We start from the raw sequence: 24,788 nt of genomic DNA on the forward strand, positions 1-24,788 counted from the left end.
CGAGAGGCAGTATTGCATTTGCATCCTCGGTCAAGTGCTCGATCGAGGGAAGAAGTCGCTTGGCAACGTTCCGTCCGCGGGGGCGGCATTATTAAAACCTGGCTGGAGAGCAATCTGTTCCTCAGTCCCGGGGGAACTTGCGCCGTTTGACGAGAAGAAGGGGGCACGGTACCGCGCCGAGGTTAATTCCTCCTCGATCAACGGGACCGATCTAGCGATGGAGGAAGATCCAAGGGAGAGCCAGACGCCGGGGTTCATCGCACCCCCAGGGTTCACCGACTTCATTTTTCCTGCCCTGCAAGTGCTCCGATCCATGGCCAGCTTAATGGAAGCACCACGGAGGGAGGGTGTTTCTCTCGGAGGCAGTTTGTATCGCTCGGCGAAGGCTAAGCGGATGTGACAGAGCAGCCGTGAAATCGGCCGGAATTGGCTTCTGGATTACCTTCCTCCGAGGAGTTCGGCTCGGCGCGCAAGGCGCCGCTCCCTTGTAAGTCTAATATTTGCAGGAGGAATCGATGGAACGCGAGGGATTCCAAGGTGGAGGAAATTTCGTTTGCAACGCGCTGGAGACTCTCGACGATACGAATCCGTGGACTGCTTGGAACGATGGTCACGAGTCTCGGCGTCTTGTGCGACTTACTTAGAAAGAGGATTAATCTCTTCTACAGTACTTATCCTCTAAATAGGGACTTTGACTACTGCTCAGCTTTGAGAACTGTCGCCACTCTGCATTTCTACACCCCACCCGCCCCCTGCGAAGTGTCCGAGGCACAGGAGCTGCTGGCATCCTCGTTAAACTTAAAAAGCGGAAAGATTAAGCGCCCGAAGAGGTTCCAAGGCTCGAGAGACTTTTCCTCCTCGTGGAGATCCGAGCGTGCTTCTTTGCAGACTTCTTTAATCAGCGAGAAATAAAAGATCGAGGGCACGGGAAGCGTTTTAGTCGCGGATCGGTGCGCACAGTTCGGCAGGAGAGTGACGGAAACGGTGACGGACGAGTAAATATCGAACGCTCCGTGTTTATGGAATCGCGAACGATTGCACGCCACATCGGCTACCGGGGACAAGCGAGAATAATTTTTGTATTTGCATTTCGCGCCGGGCTGGCCCGCTTTTTCCCGCCGTTTCGAGCGATTGCTCTGCTCCGCGGGGCGAAGCGGTGGCTCTTGTTTGCTACGAAGTACGTGCCTTGCAAGATAAACAAAAAGGACCAGCGCCGGAAAATCTAATTTCCAGGCAACTTTAAAACCGTTGCAGCCATCCTGGCTTGGCTTGTTTATTTATTCATCCCTTCGCTTGAGCGTGGGATTCGAACGGACAGTCTCATCCCCCATTGTCCGAGGGAACTTCCGCGCGTTCTATCCCACTGTCTTTTATCGACCGTAATTTGTAATTGTCAGCGTCCGCTGCCTTTGCTCGTGCAGAGTGGCCCGGAATTTTAGCAGGGGTGGTCCAGGTGATCCAGGGTCGAAGCGTTACTGGTTGCCAGCCGAGGGCCTCCTGCCAACTCTATTCTCCCCCGCTGTTTTAACGTTTTTCATAGCTCCGTTACTCTACGCGCGGGGCAACGAATAATGGATGTGGAGCGACGGAACGCGTGCAAAGAAGCCGGGGAGCTGCACGGGTGCACCGGGTCCTCGTTACATCGAGGCGCCCAGGAAAACAGGGGAAATTGACGTTCACCGTGGGTGTAAATAATTTCGAGTCGGAGGAAATCCGGCGGCGGGGGGACGGGGAGCCTTGAAGCCTTGGCGAGAGCAGGAATTTGGCGAAAAATCACTGTTTGGCTCAGCAGGGAATGCGTTTGTCGTGCAGCTGGTCCCGAGTCGCCGAGCCGTGTCTTTCGATCGCGAAAGGTAACGAATCGGCTGTCTCCTGGCCTACGGGCCTCCGACGATACGTCAGCCGTTGAAGTCAGAACCGAATGGAAAGCCAACGGGCTGGAAAATTAGAAGCGCGGAGGGGCGGAGATGCACGAGCCACGCGAGCCTCTTCGACGCTCGCATTTTTCCTCCAGCTACAGCGGAATTCCTCCGTCTCGCCAGGCAGCCTCGAAGCGCGCGCCGCCACTTTTCGCCTATCGCTCCGGCAAGCCAGTTAAAATTGCCTTCCCGTCGGACTTTCCCTTCGAAAACCGGGCGTCGGATCACCGTTTCACTTTCCATTATGAGCATTTCGAGTTCGAATTGTACTTTCACTGCGCGCGGTCATTAACATAATCCTGGCCTCGAAATTAGCATGAGGAAGCGTTGGTTAACCTCGTGGACCGCGGGAAGTTGCACGAATTTTGGTGCCCTCGCCAGGAGCGTGGATCTCAAAGAGTGCTAGATTACACGTCGTACTAACTAACTAAGTAGTTTACCTACCGTGTAACGAACGACTCAGTCAACATCCCTTTAAAGGGGAACCTGGTCTAATCGGCAGAAATTAAGGTTCTCTTGGGGCAATTTTTTGTAAGAAAACTCTGCAGCTGAGCTTTTTAAAACCTTCAGGCTATATTGATATGTTTTTCGAGAAGTGAATAAACATTTTTTGATTTATAAATCACGCGGTGATTTCAAATGGCGCATGTGTATCGGAGCGGCTTCGGCGCGGAAATTGTCCAGGGTCCGTTTTGGGTTTTCAATAAAATTACGCTATGGAAGAGCCTGAATTCGCATTCGGAAATGCAAAATTTACATAATGGTGAGTGTATGAAGGAATAGTTGCGTCTTTCATTAAAAAATTTCACACTTAATAATATTATTCCGGATTGAGGTACGTCCAAAGCGTAATTTTGTTAAAAATACAAAACTACTTGTGTTTTTGGTTTTAGACTGTTATTTATATATAAAAAAAATATCTGTTAACTTCTCGAAATACATGACAATATAGCCTGAAAGTTTTAAAACGCTCGCATGTATAGTTTGCTTAAAAAAAAATTTCCCAAACGAACCCCGATTTCTGTCGATTACTGGAGGTTGCCCCTTTAAGCCGTGGATACCGAGCTTCTTCCTAGCCTCTGCTTTTTCCTCCATTTTAATCTCGGACATCTCGTTTTAATTAGTAAGAACACGTGGACGCTGGCAACAAATTCTCGTTTACGCGGCTCGCTGACTCGTCGCGACCTTATTATCAAGCGGCCCGGTGATTTTTTTCCAATTAAGCGTTTTAATTACAGGCCACCGTGGCCCGAGCGAGGCTCCCTGTTTCCCTCCACCCCAGGTTGAAGCCACGCGTCGCAGGATTCACCTGGCGGTGCGAAAACGAAACGAGAAACAGAAACGGGGAAAAAGAAAAGGGACGTCGCGAGAAACGGTAATAAATCGCCAGCGGAGACGTTTTTCGTTAAGCAAAGCAAGCTTCGGAGGGACACGTTTCAGGAGCATTCATCACGCCTCCCCCCGCGCAGGGGATGGTCGATATTAATTTGGTCTAGACTCCAGAAGCTGTGACGAGCATGCGGAACGGTTTACGCTCGCGGTACAAGTTCGCCAGGCCTTTAAGCCGCTTGCCAAACGGCGCGGGGAAGTTTTCCACCGCTCTGGTAATTTTTAATAGCGGCCCTCCGAAGCACCGCCCCTAATGGAAGGCTCCAAGGGAAACTCGGCCAGCCCCAAGTCGGCTTAGCTCGAAGACTCTTGGAAATCACCCCGCCGGATCCTAAATCCGCGAGCTTGGATTTCGAAGATTATTCCAGATGTTTCAGCGCCGTGGGAATTTAACGAAGGATGCATCCGCTGCTGCAACTTCTTCGGCGGTGGTTGCTGGTTGACGGTGTCCGCGTCGGAACGCGCGCGTTTCAATGCTGCGCTGTCGGATGTCGAGGAAACAGTCTAATTAATCACCCCACCGCGTACAGACGCGGGCTACGCTCCCACGCAGTGTTCTTAATGCGCCCAACCATTGTTTTAACCGGCGTGGAATGCAAATGATTTATATGCGAAACTGCATTTGCATTAAACAGCGCGCGTGCCAGGTTACGTTCAGGGGAACAAAGGGTCTTTCGACCTTGCTGTCGTTCGCCCGATTGTCCAGGTCGTTTAATTAAACGGCGTATGAAGTTGCTCTGTGTTTCACTGTGCCATGCAGTGACAGAAGTTATGGAAACACGCGCGCCTACGGGGGACGCGAGTCTTTCGGTGACCACTGGATAATAGGGATGCTGGTACGCCCCGAACGTTTAAGCCTTTAGGGCGGATTCAGTGGTAAAAAATATCGACACGGAAACAAAGGGAACACTGTCGCCGCTGAACCGTCACGAAACAGGCATCCGTGAATCCCTGTGCATTCCCCATCTACGCACAGTGGGCCACAAAAGTATTGGGACGCCCTTTAGGACAGAATAACTTTTCCAAAATTGGTCCGGAAGACTTGAGTTTTTTTTAGAAGCCGGAAGGTTTAAGTAGTTGTCTAGGCGACGTGTTTCGAGAAGAAGGATGTATTATGGAACGCGAGGCTGGGGCACCGATGGGCAGAGGATCGATGAACGTTGTTATCGCACAGGGTGCACGGGAAACTGACGCAGATGGATTGTTATCGAAATGCCCCGTCCGTCTAATTATTTGCCTATCGGTCGCTGAGTAATCAGCGCGGGGATCGAGCGTACTCGTAAGCCGATATTCCAAGAGCTATGATGTTCCTCTGCCGCAAATTACAGGTCCTTGGCCGCTGGCGCTTGTCACCGATTAATTAATTATCGCCGACCAGCAGGATTCGAAGTTCCTGTCCTGCGCGAGCATCGAGCGGTGTCCCCGGCCCTTCCTGAATTTCCCCGAGCGTCCAGTGCACGCGAGACTTTTAATATCTCCCGAGGAAGCGCGCCCTTTGTGCTGGCCTAATTGCAATTCCAATTCCGCGTGCAATAAGAACGCGACGAGACTGTGCCATCCGAGCCTCGGGCACCTTTAAACGATTTAAACGTATCAACCTTTCAACTATACTTGAATTCCTCGGAATTGGATGAAACTGTAATAATTGTATTAAATTCGTAGGGTGGCGAGGGCTGCTTTGACCCAGGTAATTGCCGCGGATTTGTGCCGGCCGGTAATTAGCTCCGCGCAAATAAAACGGATCCCCTCGGTAATCCACCTTAACTGGTAATGCAATGTTTACTGTTGGCCTTTAACGAAGCTCGACCATTCCACGGCTTATCTCGATCATCGCGAGTCGCCTTCAACGAGAACGCGTCGGGTGCATCCGCGGGGTGCCGCGCCGTGCTATCCAGTTATTCTTCCCCCGTTCCGATTACTACGGATCGCTGAACGCGAGGTATTTAAAAGCTGAATGGCTTTCCATCGCGTTAACGTGCATTCGCAAGCGGAGCGCGATACGCGTCATTATTTGACGGATTATTTCGTTATAACGTTCCGCTGCTGTACATACAAGTGCGCGCGATTCGCAGTTCGTTACGTTCTTTTCCGAGCATCGATAATCCCCGCCCGGGAGGATTAAGCAATTTCCATTAAAAAAAAAAATACGCGAGTCAAATGAAATTTACGATAACGGCCCGACAGAACCGTGCTCCGTCATCCTTTCCATTGAATATCTCTGCCGGGTCTCGGTCTCCGCCGAAGGGGCCGGAATTAGATCCGGAAGTTTATTCGATTAAACTCCGATTAAACGGCAGATCTCGCCTCGATCTCGCGGAGCGCTCTTTCTTTCTCCAGCCGCGGAAATCTTAAGAACCAAGCCAGTAACCTTGGAGTTTCGAGGGCCAGATGAATGTTGCAACAAGTGATCCAGAAGCGAGGATTCTCTTTTTCCAGCACAAGGTACACGGAGGCCCGAGGGGTAGATGAATTACCTTTGCCTAATTCATGAGGCGAAAGGGCCAATTCATTAGACCGCTCTGCTGGACAAACATCGGCAATATTTAGGCGGGAATCCCAATCAAGAGGGTGAACGGAGGGTAGAAAGTGGAACAACGCAGGGTTGGCCTGTTTACCGTGGAAATGTTGGCAAAAAAAGCCGCTGTTTTCCTCGAGGCACGTTGGCGAACAGCTCCCTTCGTCTCGCCCTCCTTCCACCGCCAAGCGTACTCTCGCTGGGCGATTCCATTACTCGCGCTAGTGAAAATTCAAGTGGTCGGGTCGGGAAGGTTGGAGGGAAGGGGCGCAGCTGAGTTCGTTAATTCAATAGGCCCCCTCGATTCTTTCCACTCGTCGATCGAGCGACCAGCACCGAAGCCTGGCGAGTTCCCGTCCAATTGGAATTTCCTACGAATTTACGACTCCTCGGCTCCTTCGATATTCCACGCGAGAAGAAGCATTCCTAAGTATTCAAGTGATTTCGGAAGTCGATTCGCTGACCTGCTCGACGAACTTCGTAATAAGAGCTGCCGTTTTAATTCGCTTCGGTAACGGGGTTAATGGATTCGAAAGAAACACGGGGCGGAGGGCCGAGGCTTCTTTATCGAGATAAAGCTTGCGCGATTCCGTCCGATCGGAGAAAAGGTGGGCGCGCAGCGGGAGGTGGGAAGATAAACTGCCGGTGGCCGTCGAGAAGCTTTTGTACCTTCGATTGCGAATTAGATGCTTATTCACAGATCGATTCGCTGAAAGCTGCTTCAAGGGGAGCACTCTTTACCCCAGGTCTTGGGGGGCAAGCGTATTCTATGGAATTGCTGAGCCGTTGCATTTGGAATAAGTCTGCAGGCAGCCTCGCGATGCTCGAGGAGAGGCGCATTAATGTTTCAGAAGCAGAAGTCGCGTTACCCCTGGAAACGCTTGTAATTAAAGCTCGCTGCAAGGAGCTAGGCAAGAGCAAGCGAGGAGCGGTTGTTAACGAATTCAGAGAAATCAAAACGCTGTAATAACGACCTGCTGATTGGAGGGATGCTCGACACCGGTGGCAGGGAGAAGTGCGAGGAACAAAATGGTCCTCTCACGATCCCGCAATTGCGATCCAACATAGTGGATGTGGAGACTGTAAGCTCAGACATACTCTATCGTTTATTGGCGATCGAAGAGCGATCGACCCTTGTCCTAGCAATCGTCTTCGGAATAGGTGATCGGGGATCCTCTGTAGCCAAACGTACAGTGGAGGAATTGAGAAATTCGAGGGAACTATGCTTCCCCAGCGGCGTTCTCGGTCTTTGAAGTCTCAAGCCCTCGTGACCTATGACCCCCACTTTGCAGGACGAAAATAAATTCTGCTCCACGCCCGCGATTAAAGAGCGATGCCCCGTTTGCTCGCGGAATAATTCGATAAGTGTCCTATAAAAGTTTCGGTGCCGGGAGGGGAATAGTTCTGCCAATAAACCGTGGAGATTTTATAGGACGGCTGTACGCTCGGTCGTATTAGTTAGCTGGAGGAAGAGGTGAACTCGCTGGCCAACCAGCCGTCCTTCATTTTCCGCACGGAATGGCCCGTTTTGCGACCCGTGAACGTATTCAGCCCGAACGGCCCTTACGAATTCCGCCCGTGGTCGCCGTTAACCAGATTATCAGCTGGAATTGTGGCCACGGATCGAGCGCCGTCCCTATCGCGCTTCCTTCGCTTCCTTATTCCCAAGTTCCCTCCGTAAATCGGGGCGGACACGGCCGTCGATGCTCCCCGACTCGCTCTTTCGATGCGCGGCAACTTCGCCGAAATGGTAATCAGCCGTTAAACGGGGAATCTTATTTTACAAGTCCCGTCGTAGAGCGGCTGTGCTCTCTGCTCGATAATGGCACGCGAGTGGAAATATCACCGGAATCCGCGCCCCGGCAATTGGATCAGAATGCAAATCGCGGCTCTGCGAAATATTAGGACGATTACGCGTTGGCATAATTCATCGCGATGCCCTGCACCGGTCCCCTTTATCCCCGCGCTTTAATCGCATCACGGGGAATGAATATTTTATGAGACTGATACCGGAGGATCGATGAGCGATGTCTAAATGGCTTGCTGGAACGGGCGGCAGGTTCAAGTACAAGAGAAAAGCTCGCTCCTCTGCAGCTAATCGCTCGCGAGACGCACCTATAAATTCTTTTAACGTACCCCGGTGCAAACGACTTCTTGCTTCGGCGACGGTTTACGGGCTGTCGAAGACGCTCGAGCGTAAGAACGTTAGCTAGAAGCGTCGTAAACGAGAGTCGCCGGAGCGTCCCCATGAAAAAGTTGACGGGCCTGGCGTCAGGACGCCGGCAGACCCTTTAAAGCCCGATAAACTCACGTCCTCGGAAAATTTTAAACAGAAGAGGATGCTCCTCGCGGTGCCGTTTCAGAGCTGGACCGCTCGTTTGCTCGAGGGCGCTCGTTACCCGGGCTTGGATATCTTTTTTACTCCCGGGCGATGGTTACTCGGATCGATCGTAAGATCGCGAGGGCTAACAAAGGCGGCGTTACGAGGGTAATGGACACGGAAGGTGGCGTAAAATCGCGGAGGTGGAATCGCGGGGAGGGTTACCAGATCCAGCAATGAAAACGGAGGGCTATAATAGGTAGTAGGTATAAATACTTAGGGCCTGAACGCGTAGTAGCTACGAGATTATTAGATTGTAATGTAAACGCTAATGTTTTCTTACGTGATAAAAGTTGACATCTAAAATTTGGTTTCGTTTCGCAACGTCCTCCTTTTCAAACGATTTCGAAGTAGATTGCCCTCCTTTTTCATTTTTGGATTTGTTAAATAGAAGGCAATGGAATTTCGCCGGGTGAAGCCGAGGCGAGTGGATAAAACGCTTGAGTTGTGGATAAAAGAAAAGAGGGTGACATTTTTAGGTGGGAGCAGGACACTGTATTTCAGTGGAAATTCCAATATAGCAACCCTAATCGCGAGGGAAACGAGCTCGCAGGAAGTAACGTCGCAGGATGTTATCTTCCGCGACGAAGACGACCCTAGATATTATCTGGAAGGAGTAACTGGAGGCATCCTGCAGCAGCTTCCGATAGTCGATGAAAATTGTTCCGCGCTTGGCTCGGCGCTGCTAGATTTGAAATTAGTCGACGTTGCAGGCTCGAGCGACTAAAATCGTAGGTTTATTTCCGTCATTCGGTTCGACCGAGCTAAGATTATTCCCAGAGGAAGCGGCGAAACGGTGATTCGCGGTTTGTCGCTTCGAAGCGAGACGAGCCGGAAGCAGGGATACACTTTTCGACGCGGAATGACCGACGGTGACCCGGGGCTGTCGCGATTCGTAAAACAAAGGCGTATCGACGTATCGGATGGAGATTCAATCAGGCTGGAGGCGCATAGACGTGTGCGGCGCAATAAAAACGAAATATCACGGTGCAGCTGGATCCGAAATTCGAGCTTCGGGGGTTGGGAGGCTTCGCGGGATCTTCTAAGGCGAGTGTCTTGGCACGAGTAGCTCGAAGAGGGGAGGAGCTGAGCGCGAATTTCTGAATCGGAGGGAAAAGGCTTTACGAGGTTCCGCAATTCCATGCCCTTTAATAATCCGGCAGTGTTTCTTATTTCAAATCAATGATTTAGACGCTATGAATATTCGCCCTTTGGATGAACTTTTTAACGCCTACACTTCGAAAACCCCCCAATGCCATTTGCAATGATTAGTTACCGAAAAAATATATTCCTATGGTTGAAGAAATTCTTAATACAATGCAAAAGGTCGCATTGAATTATCTGCGGTAGTTTTCCTTTAATTAATTCCTAAGGAACACCTACTTTTATGGACTCTAGACCGGAACATCCCCGTAAATCGACTTCAGGGTGAGAATTCGCAATTCCAATCACCAAGACTTTATTCCTCAAACGTCCCCGAATTATCGACAGAAATTCGTGAAGAAATACAGCCCCGAAATTCAGATTTCCACGGCGACAGTCCGCAGGACTTTTCGACGAATCTCGGGGCGGTGGGAAGCGAGTGGAGGCGGCAGAAAAATCGCTGCGACGGGACGAAACAAATTTCCGTCGTGAAAGGCGCGAGAGATAGAGAGGACGGTTGGAGGGTGAATCCGGGTGAGGGCAGCGGACGGGAAAAAATGAAAGAGTTCCGGGCCAGCCGGCGGTCGTAATTAAATTCCGTTTATCCTGATTGCGATCTGACGAGAAGAGGGAGGACGAGAGGGCCGTGGACAAATCATCGGGAAATTCGCGAGCCTCGGGAGTAGAATGGATCCGGTGGAGGGACGGCAAGCGTCGACGATTTACGGGCTGATTGGATCCCGATGTCGCGATACCAATAGATATCCCAGGTGAACGACTCGTTCCTTGTCCGCGATAAGGAAACTCTGCGCGCTTGCGGTTATCGGGGCATGTTTCCCGGCTGATTAATAAACCGAAGAGTAATACGCGCATTCGTGCGAGACATTTCAGACTTCACTCGGGGGCTGGTAGAATCGGCTTTGATTGGGGAACAAGATGAATCAGGCGGACACGTTCACCTTTCACCTCATTGTGTCTTAATGTCGAATTCATCGGCGAAGCACGCCCCGCCAATCAAGCCAGCTGAAATCGGGCTCGCGATTGGAGGCCGGCGAAATTGTCAGTTAATTGCGTGCGGAAAATTGCAGTTCGTTAGGAAAGCCGCGCGACGCTTTATTGCCGTTGATTTGAACCCTCGCGGCCCGGGCGTTCGCTAATTTCGGGGCGCTGTCGATTGAACGAGGACAGCCGGGGTAGCGTAACGCAACAAATATAAAAGGGTGGGAATCGGGGAGTCGATCGGAGCGAGGGTTGGACCTTCCGGGGGTTGCGATCCATGTTTCGATGGAACGCGTGGTCCATTAATTTCGCGAGCCAACGGAAATGCAATACAAATCGCGGAAAATTGAAATGTTTGGAAAACGCGAGGCACGCGCACGCACGTAGAGGGAACCTGCTCGTTCCCATGAAAGCGGATCGATCGGCGGGACTCGCAGACGCGCGAGGCGTCGGCTAGAATCGCTGGATCGAATTAAGCTGGAATTATCGAGGACCCGGCGGAAAGACGATCACGGCGGCTAGTAGTCGGTGGTAATTCAGCTCGGCGCGGATTTATCGGGGGCGGCGGTGTTTTCGGAGGGTAAACGGACGTCAACCCTTGGAAAAGTCGCCCCTCGTTACGATCCGCAGAGGTCAGAGCTCGGGAATTTCCACGGTTCTTTCTGTGGATCCCTGAATTTCGATTCTAATTGTAAGGGGTTTGGTCTGCCCAGGAGCAAGGTGACTTGAGAATACAGGCTCGGGTGGGTGAATTCTAAGAGATTAAACGGCTAACGAGCTGCCATTTTCGTTTCATCGGGGCGATATCGGTCTGTTCAATGGACCTGGGCGCGTAATTCAGGAGCAGCGCGAATTACTCGATTCGAGCTAACCGTGCTGACCGCTCCGCCTCGTCGGATCAGCCGGAGGTCGTTAAGGGAGCATAAAAGCTCGTGAAAAAAGGGAAACGACGGGAGGATAGAGCTGGCCACGAGCTTGGATCTAGCGTTGCGACGAGGATCGCTGAAGAACCACTGAAACGGTCCTGGAACAGCATTGTGCGATGAAATACGGGGCTGGTGAATTTGTAAGGGTACCCTAGCTTGCCGAGACCATGAATTAACACTGTCCCTTTATCGTTTAATCGAACGCGGGACGAAAGGTGTTCTTCGTGGACGACAAGTGGAGGTTTCGAATGATGTACATGTGGGGTTCTGAATGAAATATAGATTTATAATTTATATTTTGCACGGATTTTTGTTATTTTAGTTTATTTTCATTTAGTTCTGTATGCAGTGTATTTTGTTGTGTTATATTATTGTAGATCCATAAACACTGAATGAGTTAAAAAATTGTACGGATTTGTACGTATTTCAGCATTTTTAATTATTTTTTTATTCATTTGGTTTTGTATGGATTGAGTATATTTTATTTTGTTAGATTTTTGTAATTCCGTAAATATTAAAAATAACTGAAAATTTTTAAAATAAGTACAAATATTTATTCCTTATTTTAATTATTTTTTTGTGAAAATTCGCAAACCGGTTCAACCGGTGTTTTGGGAATAGTCAAATTCGAAAACCGGTTTTTCAAACATTGGCTTTTGTACAAACCCTATTAATATCCAATCAATTTTTGCAGCTCGTGAATCAATCGCGCTGCAAACCTATCTTGTAGGTATAATAGTGTTTATTCATTACCCTTAAGCGTTCGTTTATCGGTGCGTTTACCCCAATTCCTATTTGAAAAATTGAAGTGAAAATACATGTATTTCCAAGTTTGTCTGATGACACAGTGAAATCATTTTTTCGTCCGAAACAAAACGGACATATTCCCTACACTCATCTATAAAAACAATGCGTACAAATAAAAAAAAGAAGATTTTTTAATAAACGTAGGTGCCACAGTTTTCTGCGATTATTAAAAATTTTCTTCATGTGGAAATGTGCACTTTTGAAAAGTCACTCCCCAAATGACCGCGCGCGCGATTCTAGGAGCCGAAACACCGTGAAACTGTCGGCCGAGTGATCAGCTTCTGGCCGTGCAAACACCAAAAAGATTCCCTGATCGGAGGACGGTTGGCACGAATGCCAACAAAGAGGAGCGGTCGAGGGCCCTCGAACGACGGACTTCTCAATGGTATCAATGCTGGAGGTGTACGATACGATCCAAACACGACGGCTGGCTATTAGAGCGCACGCAACAGTGTGTAACATCGGCTTTAGTTAGCAAGCTCAATAGCAATCTCGACCCCGTGCCCTTTCCCCCAGCGATCCATCGATCTGACCGCAGGTTGCACCGATTTCGCTGATCCTGCCCCCGCACTCCAATCGCACTGGATAAATTCCCAATGAAAAATTCGGTCGAGTAGCTTCCCGCGCGGCATTAAACTTCTTCTCCATTCATTCGCGAAGAAACTCCAGAGTCACGGTATTTCGAGGCGATCCACTCTCCGCGTTACCGATCCGATACATTATTCCGTCGGGTTAAGTGTCCTTCGATACCCGTGCCTTCTCGCGTTTAAATTATTTATCCGACGGCTCGATCGAGCTTGCCGAGCGTTTTCTGGATTACAGCGCAGGGGTAATAAGCGTTTGCTCTCCGGGGTCGCGAGTGGCAGGGCCGATTTAAACGGCAGCTGGAAATCGACAGACGAAAGTGCACAGGCCTGGCGGCTCGATACGCGTGCGTTGGAAAGATCCTGAAAGCAGCATGCAACATCCAGCGCGACACACAAAGCCTTATCGACAGAAGCTGGTAGCGAAACGTTGCTCGCGGAACGTTCCGTTGGAAATCGCGAGTCCTGCTGGGCGAATAATACGGGGATGGAGAAAGTGGTTGCGGGGAAAATTGAACGGATAAAACATTGCCAGGCCACCTTCGTGATTCGCTGTGCGCCGCAAGACAGGAAAAACAGGGGGGCGAAATTGATACGTTTGCGATTGGAAACGCGCGTTTGGGCGGGGATGAATATTGTGGAAAGGATAATGAATCGGGGGTATTCGTTCGAATTCAGTTGCATGAATTTCGACGGATAATTATGCCGTTGATTAACGCAGCCCGCGAATTAATTATCGCGAGCGGACCCTTGCCAGGCGATGGTGACTATGAATTTTTCGTGCCCCGGTGCCACAGATGCAATTACGCGACTGCCCTAGAGTTTACACGATCACCGATTGGAAAGTTCTCGAGGAGCCGGCCGAATTAATTAGGATTAACCGTCGCGGCAATTCGATAGCTCGCAGCTTTGTACCGCTTGCACACTCCCAGGCGGGGGTGAGTCTGTCGGCCTTAACACTGGGTATACAGTCGCTGGTAATCCGAGATCGATCTGACGCCACGGCGAACCTAGATTGTTTATTAACCCTGTCTCACAAGGGGATTAACTTTTCATCGGGGAGTTAGATTGTTCTCGGGGGAGGCTCCATGGAAATTCCCTCAATTGCATCCAATCGGAAATTGAATAATTCGAAGCTGTCACGTTAGAAGTGACAGTGGTCCTGGATCGATAATTTGCAGAATTAAAGACACTCCCAAACGCGCAGCGGTGTTATTAACCCTCGGTCAAGAAAGAAAAAGAGCTTCGATATAAAGTTCTTTTGCTTAAGGAGTCCTAACTTTTTTTATTTTCAATATTTTCAGCTAAAAATTTATGGCTGAACCCTTGAGACGTGGCTGCTTTAATAAGAAAGAATGGAAAATATATTGCGGGTCATTTTGACCCGGTGTGACAACCGAGGGTTAACTTCTCACTGGTGTCACTTAGCAGTGTACTAAAGAACGCCATAAAGCATCAAGTGGCATTTCACAGCGAAAGCATTAAAACCGCCCCCTCGCACGACCCTCTGAGCTTTAATGAATTGTTTTTAAATGGGGCCGTATAAGCTGCCTGCTGCCAGGAGGTTAATAGAACTCACGTCGCCCGTAAGGGGTTAATCGAGCTAGGCTTTGTACGCAGAGCGATAAATACGGCAAAGTATGGGGACAAACGGACGAATCGGCGAATAGGTACGTACTTTATTAGCTGCGACGGGGAGGAGAGAGGGTGGAGTCTTGACGCGAACCTAACTCAGACCTAACCCAGATTCAACCGAAACAGCGAGATCTCTCGAAAGTGGGAGAGACAGTTGGAAAGGTGAGCCGGGCGGAGAGAAACAAAGAGACCTCTCGAGGGCGAGATTGCGAAAAAGGTAAACGAGCATAGAAATCAGGCGAGGAAGATAGAACACGGAGAAATTGCAACCTCGAAATACCGAAGTCGATCGTTGAGAACCGCTTCGCCTCTATCTGTCCCGCAGAGTTTTAAAAAGGGCACAATTTCGTTTCGAAATTAATTCCAGCCATCTTCGTCCTTCGTTTAGCAATTTATCGCTTTCGCAGGTTCGTTATCGAGGAGTCTGATCGTTGAGTCAGTTTTGCCAGCTTATCAAGCCCCCTTTTCTTGGGCGATTGCTAGGAAAGTTGCGAGCTTAACGCGCGCGCAACAGGCGCATACCCTAGCGAGGCCTCTGCACCGCTAACAGGAAGTAGTTTGCGTGCAATCGCTGCTCAGACAGATAATCTATCAGATTACGGGAGATAAGTAGCGTGGGTCGTTCCCGAAATGGCGTCCGTCTCGATTTCTGCCTCGGTCGTTAGCAGCAATCACTCTTCAGTCAAGTGGAGGAGATCTGGAACACCGTGTTCCCTCGGTCCACACGCGTCTCTGTCGACTCGTCAGGGCCAGAATCCAGAAGCAACCGCCCTTAATCCTCAGCTTCTGAAGTTGCTCACTTCGAATCCTCCTAATCTACACGTTCGTTTGCTCCGAAGCTTCCGTATCCCTTTGCCGATCCACCCTCGGTTTCGCGCCGAACGCGTTAGCGTATCTTGTCAGTAAACGAAGGTCACTTGCATCGCCGGGTTACTCGCTCCTCCGCGACGCCTCCAGGGAACGCAGCAAATCGAAGGCGAAAGGTGAATCGAGCCGGTAAATCGGGTAAATCCTCCCCAGCTAAGCTAAACGTGATTGGGTTGCCAAAGGGACAGGCGTTCCTGGCGTCAGCAGCTTGTATAAAAATATAGGATAGCTGTTTCGTAATTACAAAGAGATTCCGCCCTGGCCGCAAAAAGAGAGGCGAAACTCACGCCTCCGCCCGACCCTCGGGAGGATTCGAGAGCCTGCTCGGTTAGCTTTATAACCCTTTTCGCCTCTCGAGATTCTTCCGATCGGAATTAGACGGGGAAGGAAACTTTGCTCTGCCGAGATCCGCTCGACTCCTCAGACGCTGGGGCTCCGCTCTTAATTAACTGGGTATCGATCAGCGCCAATTTCAGAAGGATTATATCGCCTGCCTCGCGGTTGCTTCCGAACTTTTCCAGCTTTCGCCCATGGAAATCGGGGATCCTACTCCGCGACTGCGTCTCGATTCCCGCTCGAAGGGGGATTCTCTTTCCGAGTTCCTATCCCAGGCAGATCGCCCTCGAGAGCCGGATCAAATCGGGGGTCCATCGAAACCGTCCGTTTAAGTCGAGCAACATTCAGCTCGTCGGCGCGCTGCTCTCGCTGGAACCGACCTCGCCTCCCTTGTGTCGCTATCTAGACGATTATTGGAGTCAGACTTCCCGAGCACCACTACCAAAAGAAACAGCCTCTTTCTGTTTCGCCATCGACGAGATTCTTCTTCACAGTCTTCGCTCCGATAGACGAGGCGGCGGAATCTTTTACAGCGTGTCGCTCCGCTGCAATATCAATAACTCCTCGGATACCTATCTCCTGCTCTATTCTCTCAGCACACACTGCCCTAGAATGCGTAACACTCGCGTTCACTGTAAAGACTCCCCCGCGCAACCTCATCTCGCGTTATTATTGTTATTTTATAATCGAGGCAGGGGAAGGCGTCCACCATTTCAAAGGGCCCGAAGGGCTCCGTCGCTCCGGCCTCGAGAATATTTTCACCCCGACGAAGTGGAATCTCCCTCCGCAGTGCGCTCAGCCTTCCCATCGCCTACGAATCGAGTCGTTCGAGTAAATCAAGTATATATCGTCGCCCTTTGTCGAGCATTCCCGCACCTTCCTCCGCAAGTTCATAGTTTCCCCTTGCTCTCGCGAAAGCGTGGGTCCAGAGTCGATGCCCGTGACGCGATTGATTCTCAAAGTCCGCGGGGCACCAGCGAAATCGTGGGCGCCGCTCGAGGTGTCCGTCAAGAGCACTGTGTATCGATCAAACTTCGCCCCTCTCGATCCGATCGAAACAATCCCACGGAGCTCCCGGGAAAACATTGGTAACAAGGGTGCGCCTTGACGAGCTTCGGGGCTCTCTTCTCCGGGCGTCCCTCGAGGCCACTGTTTCGAGCTTCCTAGAATCCGCTCGAGCTGGGAAGAATCGAAGGCCTGCGGAAGGTGGAGGCCGGGCAAAGCAAACGACTTGGAAACGCAAACGCCCCACGGACGATTAAGTTCCCCGGGGGGGAGAAGGCTTCTAAACAAAGTCGCGATCTTCCAGCACCCTGGCGGCCGCGCGAATATGAATCCCTCGGCGCGTCAGCGTTTCGGACGGTCGATTCCAGGGGATGATTCTCGGGATTCCTGGGGCCCCTGCAGCCGTACAACGCGCTCGCAGCCCTCTTTCATAACGCCTCCCTTTTCGCCGCGCGAAATTGAGTTCCCACCGCCGTCAAGGCATTCATTTCCCGCGCGCACTTGCCCGTCTTCTTTTTCCTCGCCCCCTCGCGGCGCTCTCGGGGGTGCTCGTTTAATATCTCAAACCGGCTGACTGGCGACTTTCTCGATGCTGCTGCTCCACCATTCCGCGAGACTCTCGAAGGTAGCTAAGGGCAAGAGGATTTTTTGGCGTCGAGCAACTGTGAGATTTGAGCGATTCAGACCGCGATCTAGGCAGTTGAGAACCTGTTGATCGAGATCGAGGGCCTTCTTAGACGCGTCGATCGTCTTTGCGTGGCAAAGATCTTAGAAAATCAGTGTCTCTCAGCGGATGGATGATTATCCGTGAGTCACTAAAGTGTCCCCCTGATATGCTTCCCGAAACAAGATCGAAGCGATCTGGCTTCAGAAATTCTACCGTACCGGTTTTCGCCATTGGTAGATCCGCGTCACGCTCCGTCGCGTGGAAAAGATTAATTCACGATTGGACGGGCTATCAATTACCGGCGGGGCAAACAAAGCGTGGCGCGTTAAGTGAGTCGAGAACTAAAGTTTGTTTTGCAGCGTGCGAAGTGACTTTACGCTGGTGGACGTCGGACGCGGATAGGGGCGGGCGCGTTGTCGCACAACACCGCGCTGCCGCGTTAAAGCGAGCCAACGGAGTCGTGAAAAAAGTTCCGTCCGGGCCTGCGGCAGCGCGGACGCGCCGAGGAAACAACAACCGTCGGTAAGCACGTACTTTTTCTCTCTCGTCGCGGCACTCTTATAGCTGGAATATGTTGGTCCCTCGTGGCCGCGATCGATGCACGTCGATTCCTCGATCAACCACTTGGCCCCCGTGCCTCCGCGTCGATCACCGTCGATACCGATTCTCCGGGGCGAGCCCCGTTCCGACGGCGGGCGCTCGTTAGCGGCGTACACCGGGGTCGCGTTACGTTGCACGAAGAACTAGGGGTGACGGGGGCCCGGTCGGAACACAGAGATAGAGGGGTTGGAGGAGTAATCATGCGTTTTGAATATCGTGCTGGTGTTCGAAAGAGTGAGTCGAGCGACGCGTGGAAGAGAGGCTGCTTGCCGAGCACTGTTGTCATGCACGATGGAGCGTGAAGGGACGATCGTTTCTCGGGATGCTGCGCGTGATTGGGGGTGGAAGTAACATTGCTAGGATCCCAAACGGCGGCGTGGGACGGTCACGGTAGGCGCACTTGATCGTCGGCTTTTAATTAGGGGCACCGTTTTTTCCAGCTTCTGCGGCCCACCGACGAAGGGGGTGGTTATAGAACACGACGGACGATCGACGGTTATGCCTCACTAGATTCCTTCCACCCGCAATGTGTGCGTGTATACATAGACGGTTCACGAATTTCGGCGTTCCCGTGTCGACTCGGGGAGAGAGCGTGCTGGCGTTTCAGGGTAAGTTCGTTGCTCACCTGGGGTAGAATCATGACGTGCGGCAGCTGGCGCGCCTCGCCGCGCACTGACTCTTCCGCACCCCGAGCACAGCCTCCTCGCACCCCCTCCGACATCCCCTCCAGCTCTCTTCGAGTCACTCGCCGTCTCTGTCCCTCTCAGCATCCCGCCACCCTCTTTCTGCCCGATTCCCTACCCCTTAGCCGTTGCTCCCTCGAAAAACAGCGGCTGGATCGCTCGCAGCCGACCACGCTCTCGACAACGACCTGCTGCTTTCGCCGGGATCGTTCCTCGTCTCCTGCCTCGCCTTTCAGATTATTCTCTTAAAGGTATTTATTCCGAACGAACCGGGGTGCCTACCGCCGCTCCTACGCGCTGCTCGTTACTTTTGACGTCGCCTCGTCCACGATAATGAGGATTTTTCCAGCCTCTCCTCGTCCCGGCGCAAACAGCAACCGCCCTTTGTGGCGATCCTGCTGTTTCTTCCCCTGTCTCGGTCGGCGAGCAACGTATGGAGTATCTTCAATTACGAATCGAACTCCCTGGTTCATTCATTTATAGGCGAAGGAGAGGCTGTTTGACGTGGAGGGTAATGGGAAAACCGGGAATGTCCTTTTTTCCTGATTTTGCGATTCATAGCATGTTTTGTTATAAAGTTCAAATACGCCCGTAAGATCACGTTGAAGATTTGAAAGAAGAAATTATTTAAGAAGAAAATTATATAAGAAAATTAAATTCACCGAACCTCGTTTCTTTACTGATAGACTAAAGTACCTATTAAAACTTCATTTTCTCGATTACGCTGTTTTGTGACATTCTCTGTTGACCTTTCCCGGAGCGGTGAACTTTTTGGCATAACGATAGCTATCGCTGGGTAGTGATTCTTGGCTGTAGAAGCTCGCTCTGTTAAGCGATCTGTTGACTCAATTGGGAGAAATATCGCGAATGAAGGAAGCCGGTGTCGAATATGCTGCACACGCGTATGTGCCTGCCCCTTCGATATCTCTCGATATCCGACTGCCATATAAACAACCCCTTGTAGGCGCGAGGTGTCGAGGGTTGGCCGTATCGCTTCATCCCCCGCGCTCCCTTCAGAGTCAACACAAGCCCGAATTATTGGCTGCGTGAATATGGCACGACTCCGTTGTCCCGTTCCATTGGCTTTAATTTATCGCGATTTCATTCATTACCGTCGCACGTGCCCTCGCGACCTCAGCTTCTCATCCTATTTCCCCAATAAATCGAACTTTACACCCTTCAGTCTTCCCTGTATTCGTCCCTAATAATCATTATTATTCAATTTATATGTATATATAAAATGGTTGTGTCACCGTGTCACTGTGAAATTCGGAGAGTACATTCTCTCATGGGATATCCTGAAATTCCATCCCCATAGGGGGTGAAAAGAGGCAAAACGTATTTTCTCGGACTCCTTAATATCTCTTAGGCCCGACTAAACATCAATCTGTTTTTTCCTTACAAAGGTTACTTATAAATGTTTGTTATGCAAAGGTCACTTTAGAAAATTACATAAAAAATTACTTAAAAAAACAGATATAAAACTAATTCCTATTAAATATTCTTTGTCGCTAGTATTTAACCGTTGGTTGCATAACTTCATCGATTTTGTAAAAAAAATACATTTTTGGAGTCGTACTAGTGATAATAAGAAGAGAAAAATAATAAAAGAAATTGTGTTTTTTTATTTTTCTACTTTTTCCGCCGTTACGATTATGATTACCTACCAACCGCTGAATTACAACGTTCAACGCGATGTATGTAAATGTTTAGGAACTAGGACATGTATCTTTCATGACGAAGTAGTTACATCACACTACAGGCTAGTTAAAACAACAAAATTAAGAAGAAAATATATGTTGCATATTTGCAACAGTGCGCAACGAAGGGTTAATAGAGCCAAAGCTGAGCAACGATCTAACCTGTGCATAGCTCGCCCCGTTTGCCGAAAACAAACACCGCGAAAGCCACTGCCGGACTCTTTCGAGAGCACTGATAAAGTGGACTGTTTAATCATCCTGTATCTCCCCCATTTACCTGTAGCAACTGCAATTATCCCAGAAACGAGAAAGAAACTCCAGAACTGCGCTAATAAACTAACGAATTTACGATTACAGGTAGCAATGGAGGAAACAGGCCGATGGAGCGCGATCCCCCGCGGTTATCGACACCATAAATTACCCCCGGTATCGATTAAACGTCCGACGATCGGGAGAGGGTGGAGCAAGGAATCTAAGCACGTGACGGCCGACCCTGCCGAATGTCGTTTATGTCTTCGAACCAATACGCGCCAGGTTTTTATTTTCCTCTCCCCTCGCCTCGCCGCAAATCACGGGGGGCTTTGACTTATCGCGCGTCGCGTCAGTCGCGCTTCACCTCCAGAATTGATAACATCTACGCGGTGGTACGACCCGTGCCACGGTTCCGTTACTCCGCGCGGTGTGTAGCGCTGTCTGTGACTCGAGCGCGGAGTGTTTGGTCATCCCGGAGGAGCCTAGGATCGGATTAACACGCGGCAGGATGCCTTGGGGGCCTTCGACGCGGCATCTGCGGGGATGAAGTCCGAGGAGCGAGGGGTGAGTCCATTTATGAACTTCTATGAACTTGCATAAGATGTCTGCGATATGTTTTCCATTGGTATCGTTCGGATTCGTGGAAGAATTGATAGGAGAAAAGTGTTTCGAAGTCTCTTAAAGGGTTATACCTAGTCAGGAGGCCGAAAAGAGGCGAATTTTTTTCGAAAAAGCGGAAGCATATATTTTCACAGAACTTCTTGCAATTAAAAGAGGAACATTTAAAGAACATTTGGTAATTTTTTTGTAGAGAAATATTTGCGTTTATAATAATAATACAACGACGCCAAGAAGCCTTTTTAAAAACGGTGAGCAAGGTATCTCAAAAACTACTGCACCAATCTTTCTGAAATTTTGTGGGCTTGTTTTTTATATAAAAATCTACTGAATGACGGAAACATTTTTTTTTTCAATGTATAGTATCGATTATATCAACGAAAAATGGCTTCATGGTTATCAGTAATGGTCGTTTTTCGTTGATAAACTCGAAACCATGCAATGGAAACAAATCCCTGTATATATGCTCTAAGCCATTCATGGGACCATTTCGTCGGCATATTGAAATTGTAAATGACAGATTATGAGACAAAAATATTAGAAATAGGATGTGTTCCAGTAGGATGTGTGAATATGAATAATTGAAGCTTTAAAAGAAATATATTCTACATATATTATAAACAACCATGTTTACATAAAGTTAATATAATGAAATATATTACTGTGAGAAGAACGCTGGGCGGGAGAATAATTTTGAATACATACCTATATACATATATAAAGGTATATAATCAATATTCAAGAAAAGTAATTGCTGCAGAGAAAAAGAAGTAACAATATTGAAAGATATCATAATCTATAATATTTATTTATACAATGCATATTAATAACATTGTCACATATATTATAGATATAAAATACGCACACATATATATATATATATGTGTGTATAATATTGTTATTTACTTTTACTCTTACTTCATGAAGTCAATCCGGTATTGGAAGAGATCCACTCGTTGAAAGCAGCCACTTCGGTGTGAACGCTGGGGTATCCCGTGCTGCCGCAGCCGTTGGACCAAGACATGACCCCGGCCAAGCGTTTCCAGATCGTCACTGGGCCGCCTTGGTCTCCTTTGCAGGGGCCCTTCTCAGCCAGGGGCAACCCCGCGCAGATCTTTTTCTCCGGGAGTACGGTGTCGTCGTAGAAGTCGTCGCAGGCCTTCTTAGAGATGATCGGCAGCTGCACTGCCTGGAGGACCTCCAACTTCGGACCGTTACCGCTGACTCCCCATCCCGAGATCGTGGCGTTGATTCCGGGGTAGGCCATCTCGTTTGCCTCGAACATGGGGATCGGCTGGCGGGTTTTGTCCAGCTGGAACGGGGGGCGTATCTCGAGGAGGGCCACGTCGTTGATAGGCACCCTGTCCGCGTTGACGGTGTAATTTTTGTGCACTATGGTCTGCGCTACCACGTGGACGCTGCCGCCGGACCATTTCGCCGCGGACCCGGCTCGCACGGTGATAAAATCCGGGTCTTTCGGAATACACTGGGCGGCAGTGATCACCCACCGATCCGAGATGATGCTACCGCCGCAGTCAATCCCGTCGGAGGAGTGCAGGAACACCTGGTGCGGCACTTCCTCAATGCTCACTTCATGGCCGTGCGCTATTTTTTCTCCGGAGAGCTCCGGCGTCGGCACTGTGTTCGCTGCGGGAACGGAAGGGGATCTTTTAAAATCTGTGATCAAGGGCTCTGCGCGAGAACCTCTTAGAGGGGATGATAGACGTTTCTGAGCTGCGCGGGGCATTTAGATTGCAGTTAGGTTTCGTAAGTAGATTCAGAGGCGGATTACCGAGGAGCTTGGAAGGGGTGGTTTGCTTCAGCGCCCTGGGGTGCTATTTCTTTCCCTTTGAACTCGCTTCTGGACAGGGTTGCCAGACAACATTATGCAGGACCACTTATTCAGCGGAGGGGAACACCTACAGGAGTCATCACGTGCATATAATGCACCACCACACCTGTAGATGTTCCCGCTCCGCTAAATAATAAGTGGTCCTGCATAACAATGTTTGTCTTCTTGCCAACCCCGCTTCTGGAGGCCGGGACTCGTTCGCATTGCACACGTTCACTGGCTCGTAGAATTGTTCTTACCGATTCAGAGGTAGATTCGAAATTCATTTCGTTACACTTGGCTCGCAATTAATGGGAGCAGTTTCGTAAAATGGGTCTAGGTACACATCCTGCAGGGAACGGGAACACGATACAGATATATTTGTCGTTGAGCATGAAGGGTTCGGACGGACCGCTCTGCCGAGCTAGAAGCTTTCGCTTATCGCGACAGGTGTTGGGGGCGAAAAACACTGCCAAGGGGGGAAGGAAAGTAGTTAAGGAAATTTGAAGACCACGGTTTGGGGGACTCGATGGGATATCACCGTAAGGAATTTTTGCTCTAAGGGTAGTAGCCCTTGAGAAGAGTTCACGAATTATAATGTAACGTTCGCAACCAAGAGAACCATCATACCACCAGGAGTAAAAACCCCGGTCACCCATCTCTCCCCAATACCCGCCCCGTGATGCTTAACTTCGGTGATCGAACGAGAACCGGTCACTGTCGCTGGCAGTAGTAACACGATACAGCGAGCAAATAATTTATTTACAATCCACGTTGTGTTCCTATTCCCCGGTACACGACAGAGCTGAAACTTGGGCCGATAATAATCGGCCGTCCTCGAGGGCGGCGCGGTAATATTTGAATCCGGCAATTACCCGGCGAATGCCTCGGAAATGCTACACTCGTAGGATCAATCGAGGTCGAAACTAACGCCCACAGGAGTCCAGAGAGCAGGAAAGAGATTCCCAGAGAGGAATGTTACAGTCGCGCAAAATATTAGTTTGTCAGAGGATGATTACCTGCCACGATGGCCAGCAGTGAGAACAGACTCAGATGCAGGAACATGTTGCTTCGGGATTTCGTGCCGGTATGCCTCCTCTCGGCTATACTCGGTGTATTTATACGGAAATCGGTGCGCATTCATTGCACCGCGAGAATTGCAGGCAGGGACTGTCGGTTTTTAAAAACCAGGTTTAAAAAACTGGTCTTCTCGATAAGTTTGTAAAATTCGAAGACCTGTTTTTAAATCTTAAAAACCGGCTTTAGATACTAGAATTATTGGTAAATATTTTAAAGTATGTTGTCAAGGCCATCGTTCCGAACAACTTTCCCCTATAAGGCAAATGCCGGCCCACCTATTGTTTATCCTTGGTGGGTCGATCTATAATACTGGTAGTGCCATTTAGTGCTTTTATTACATACGAAATGCCATTCGAAGAGTTTCCGCGCGATTAATATAGCGTTTGCCGGCTGTAAATTCGACAAATGTTTCCTCGGCATCTGGCGTTGCTGCAATTATAAGAATCACGTCAGTTTCTTAGCTTTGTACTGGGAATACTCATTATCCAATTACTCAATCATTTTTGCACCGCCGCCGCACTGTTCCATGGAAGTGGTGCGATGAATATTTCCAGTACCGTTTGTACTTTTAGGCAATCGCTTTTCTTCAAGTACTCGTACATAACTATTAGACGAGTCTAAGTTTTCTCCCGCGAAATTTTTAGCTCCGTTCCCTTATCGCGCTCCGCGAATTATGTTTATGTTTAATCTGACGGTTCTGAGCCGCGATCTCTTTCGCCCTTGCAGTTCCGTCGCCTCTGTAAGTACGCACAAAGCATCCCCACTTCCATTACACGTGCGATTCTGAAATATATCGTTAGAATATTCCGAGAGACAAATCCAAGCTCGCAATCAGTTCTAACGCGAATATTC

At 49.7% G+C, this 24,788-nt stretch overlaps 3 protein-coding genes across 5 annotated transcripts in view; 1 reads left to right on the forward strand and 2 right to left on the reverse strand.

The window, feature by feature from the left end:
- Window positions 1–18,429, reverse strand: part of Dop1 (dopamine receptor, D1) — a 53,882-nt gene extending 35,453 nt beyond the window's left edge. Inside the window, exon 1 of the mRNA XM_076821838.1 lies at window positions 18,398–18,429. Coding sequence (XP_076677953.1) covers window positions 18,398–18,412 — 15 coding nt within the window. The 5' untranslated portion in view covers window positions 18,413–18,429. The remainder of the gene's footprint in view (window positions 1–18,397) is intronic.
- The window catches only part of LOC143374014 (uncharacterized), a 106,651-nt gene that overhangs the window by 34,422 nt on the left and 47,441 nt on the right, over window positions 1–24,788 (forward strand). For all 3 annotated transcript variants that reach the window (XM_076821811.1, XM_076821812.1, XM_076821810.1), the window contains exon 2: window positions 20,513–20,971. The gene's annotated coding sequence lies outside the window, so the exon portion shown is untranslated. The remainder of the gene's footprint in view (window positions 1–20,512; window positions 20,972–24,788) is intronic.
- Window positions 21,945–23,921, reverse strand: LOC143374191 (trypsin-1-like). The gene is made up of 2 exons (XM_076822127.1): window positions 23,876–23,921; window positions 21,945–22,672 (listed from the first exon to the last, which is right to left on the reverse strand). Exons 1-2 carry the CDS (start codon window positions 23,919–23,921, stop codon window positions 21,945–21,947), a joined length of 774 nt encoding a protein of 257 aa, XP_076678242.1.

The sequence above is a fragment of the Andrena cerasifolii genome, chromosome 10 (assembly GCF_050908995.1).
Source record: "Andrena cerasifolii isolate SP2316 chromosome 10, iyAndCera1_principal, whole genome shotgun sequence".
In the NCBI taxonomy this organism is placed as follows: Eukaryota; Metazoa; Arthropoda; class Insecta; order Hymenoptera; family Andrenidae; genus Andrena; species Andrena cerasifolii.

Coding starts and splice junctions, on each gene's coding strand:
- LOC143374191 (XM_076822127.1), bottom strand. CDS start 23,921: ATGTTCCTGCATCTGAGTCTGTTCTCACTGCTGGCCATCGTGGCAG. Junction 22,673..23,875: donor ACTGCTGGCCATCGTGGCAG/GTAATCATCCTC, acceptor CCGTTCCCGCAG/CGAACACAGTGCCGACGCCG.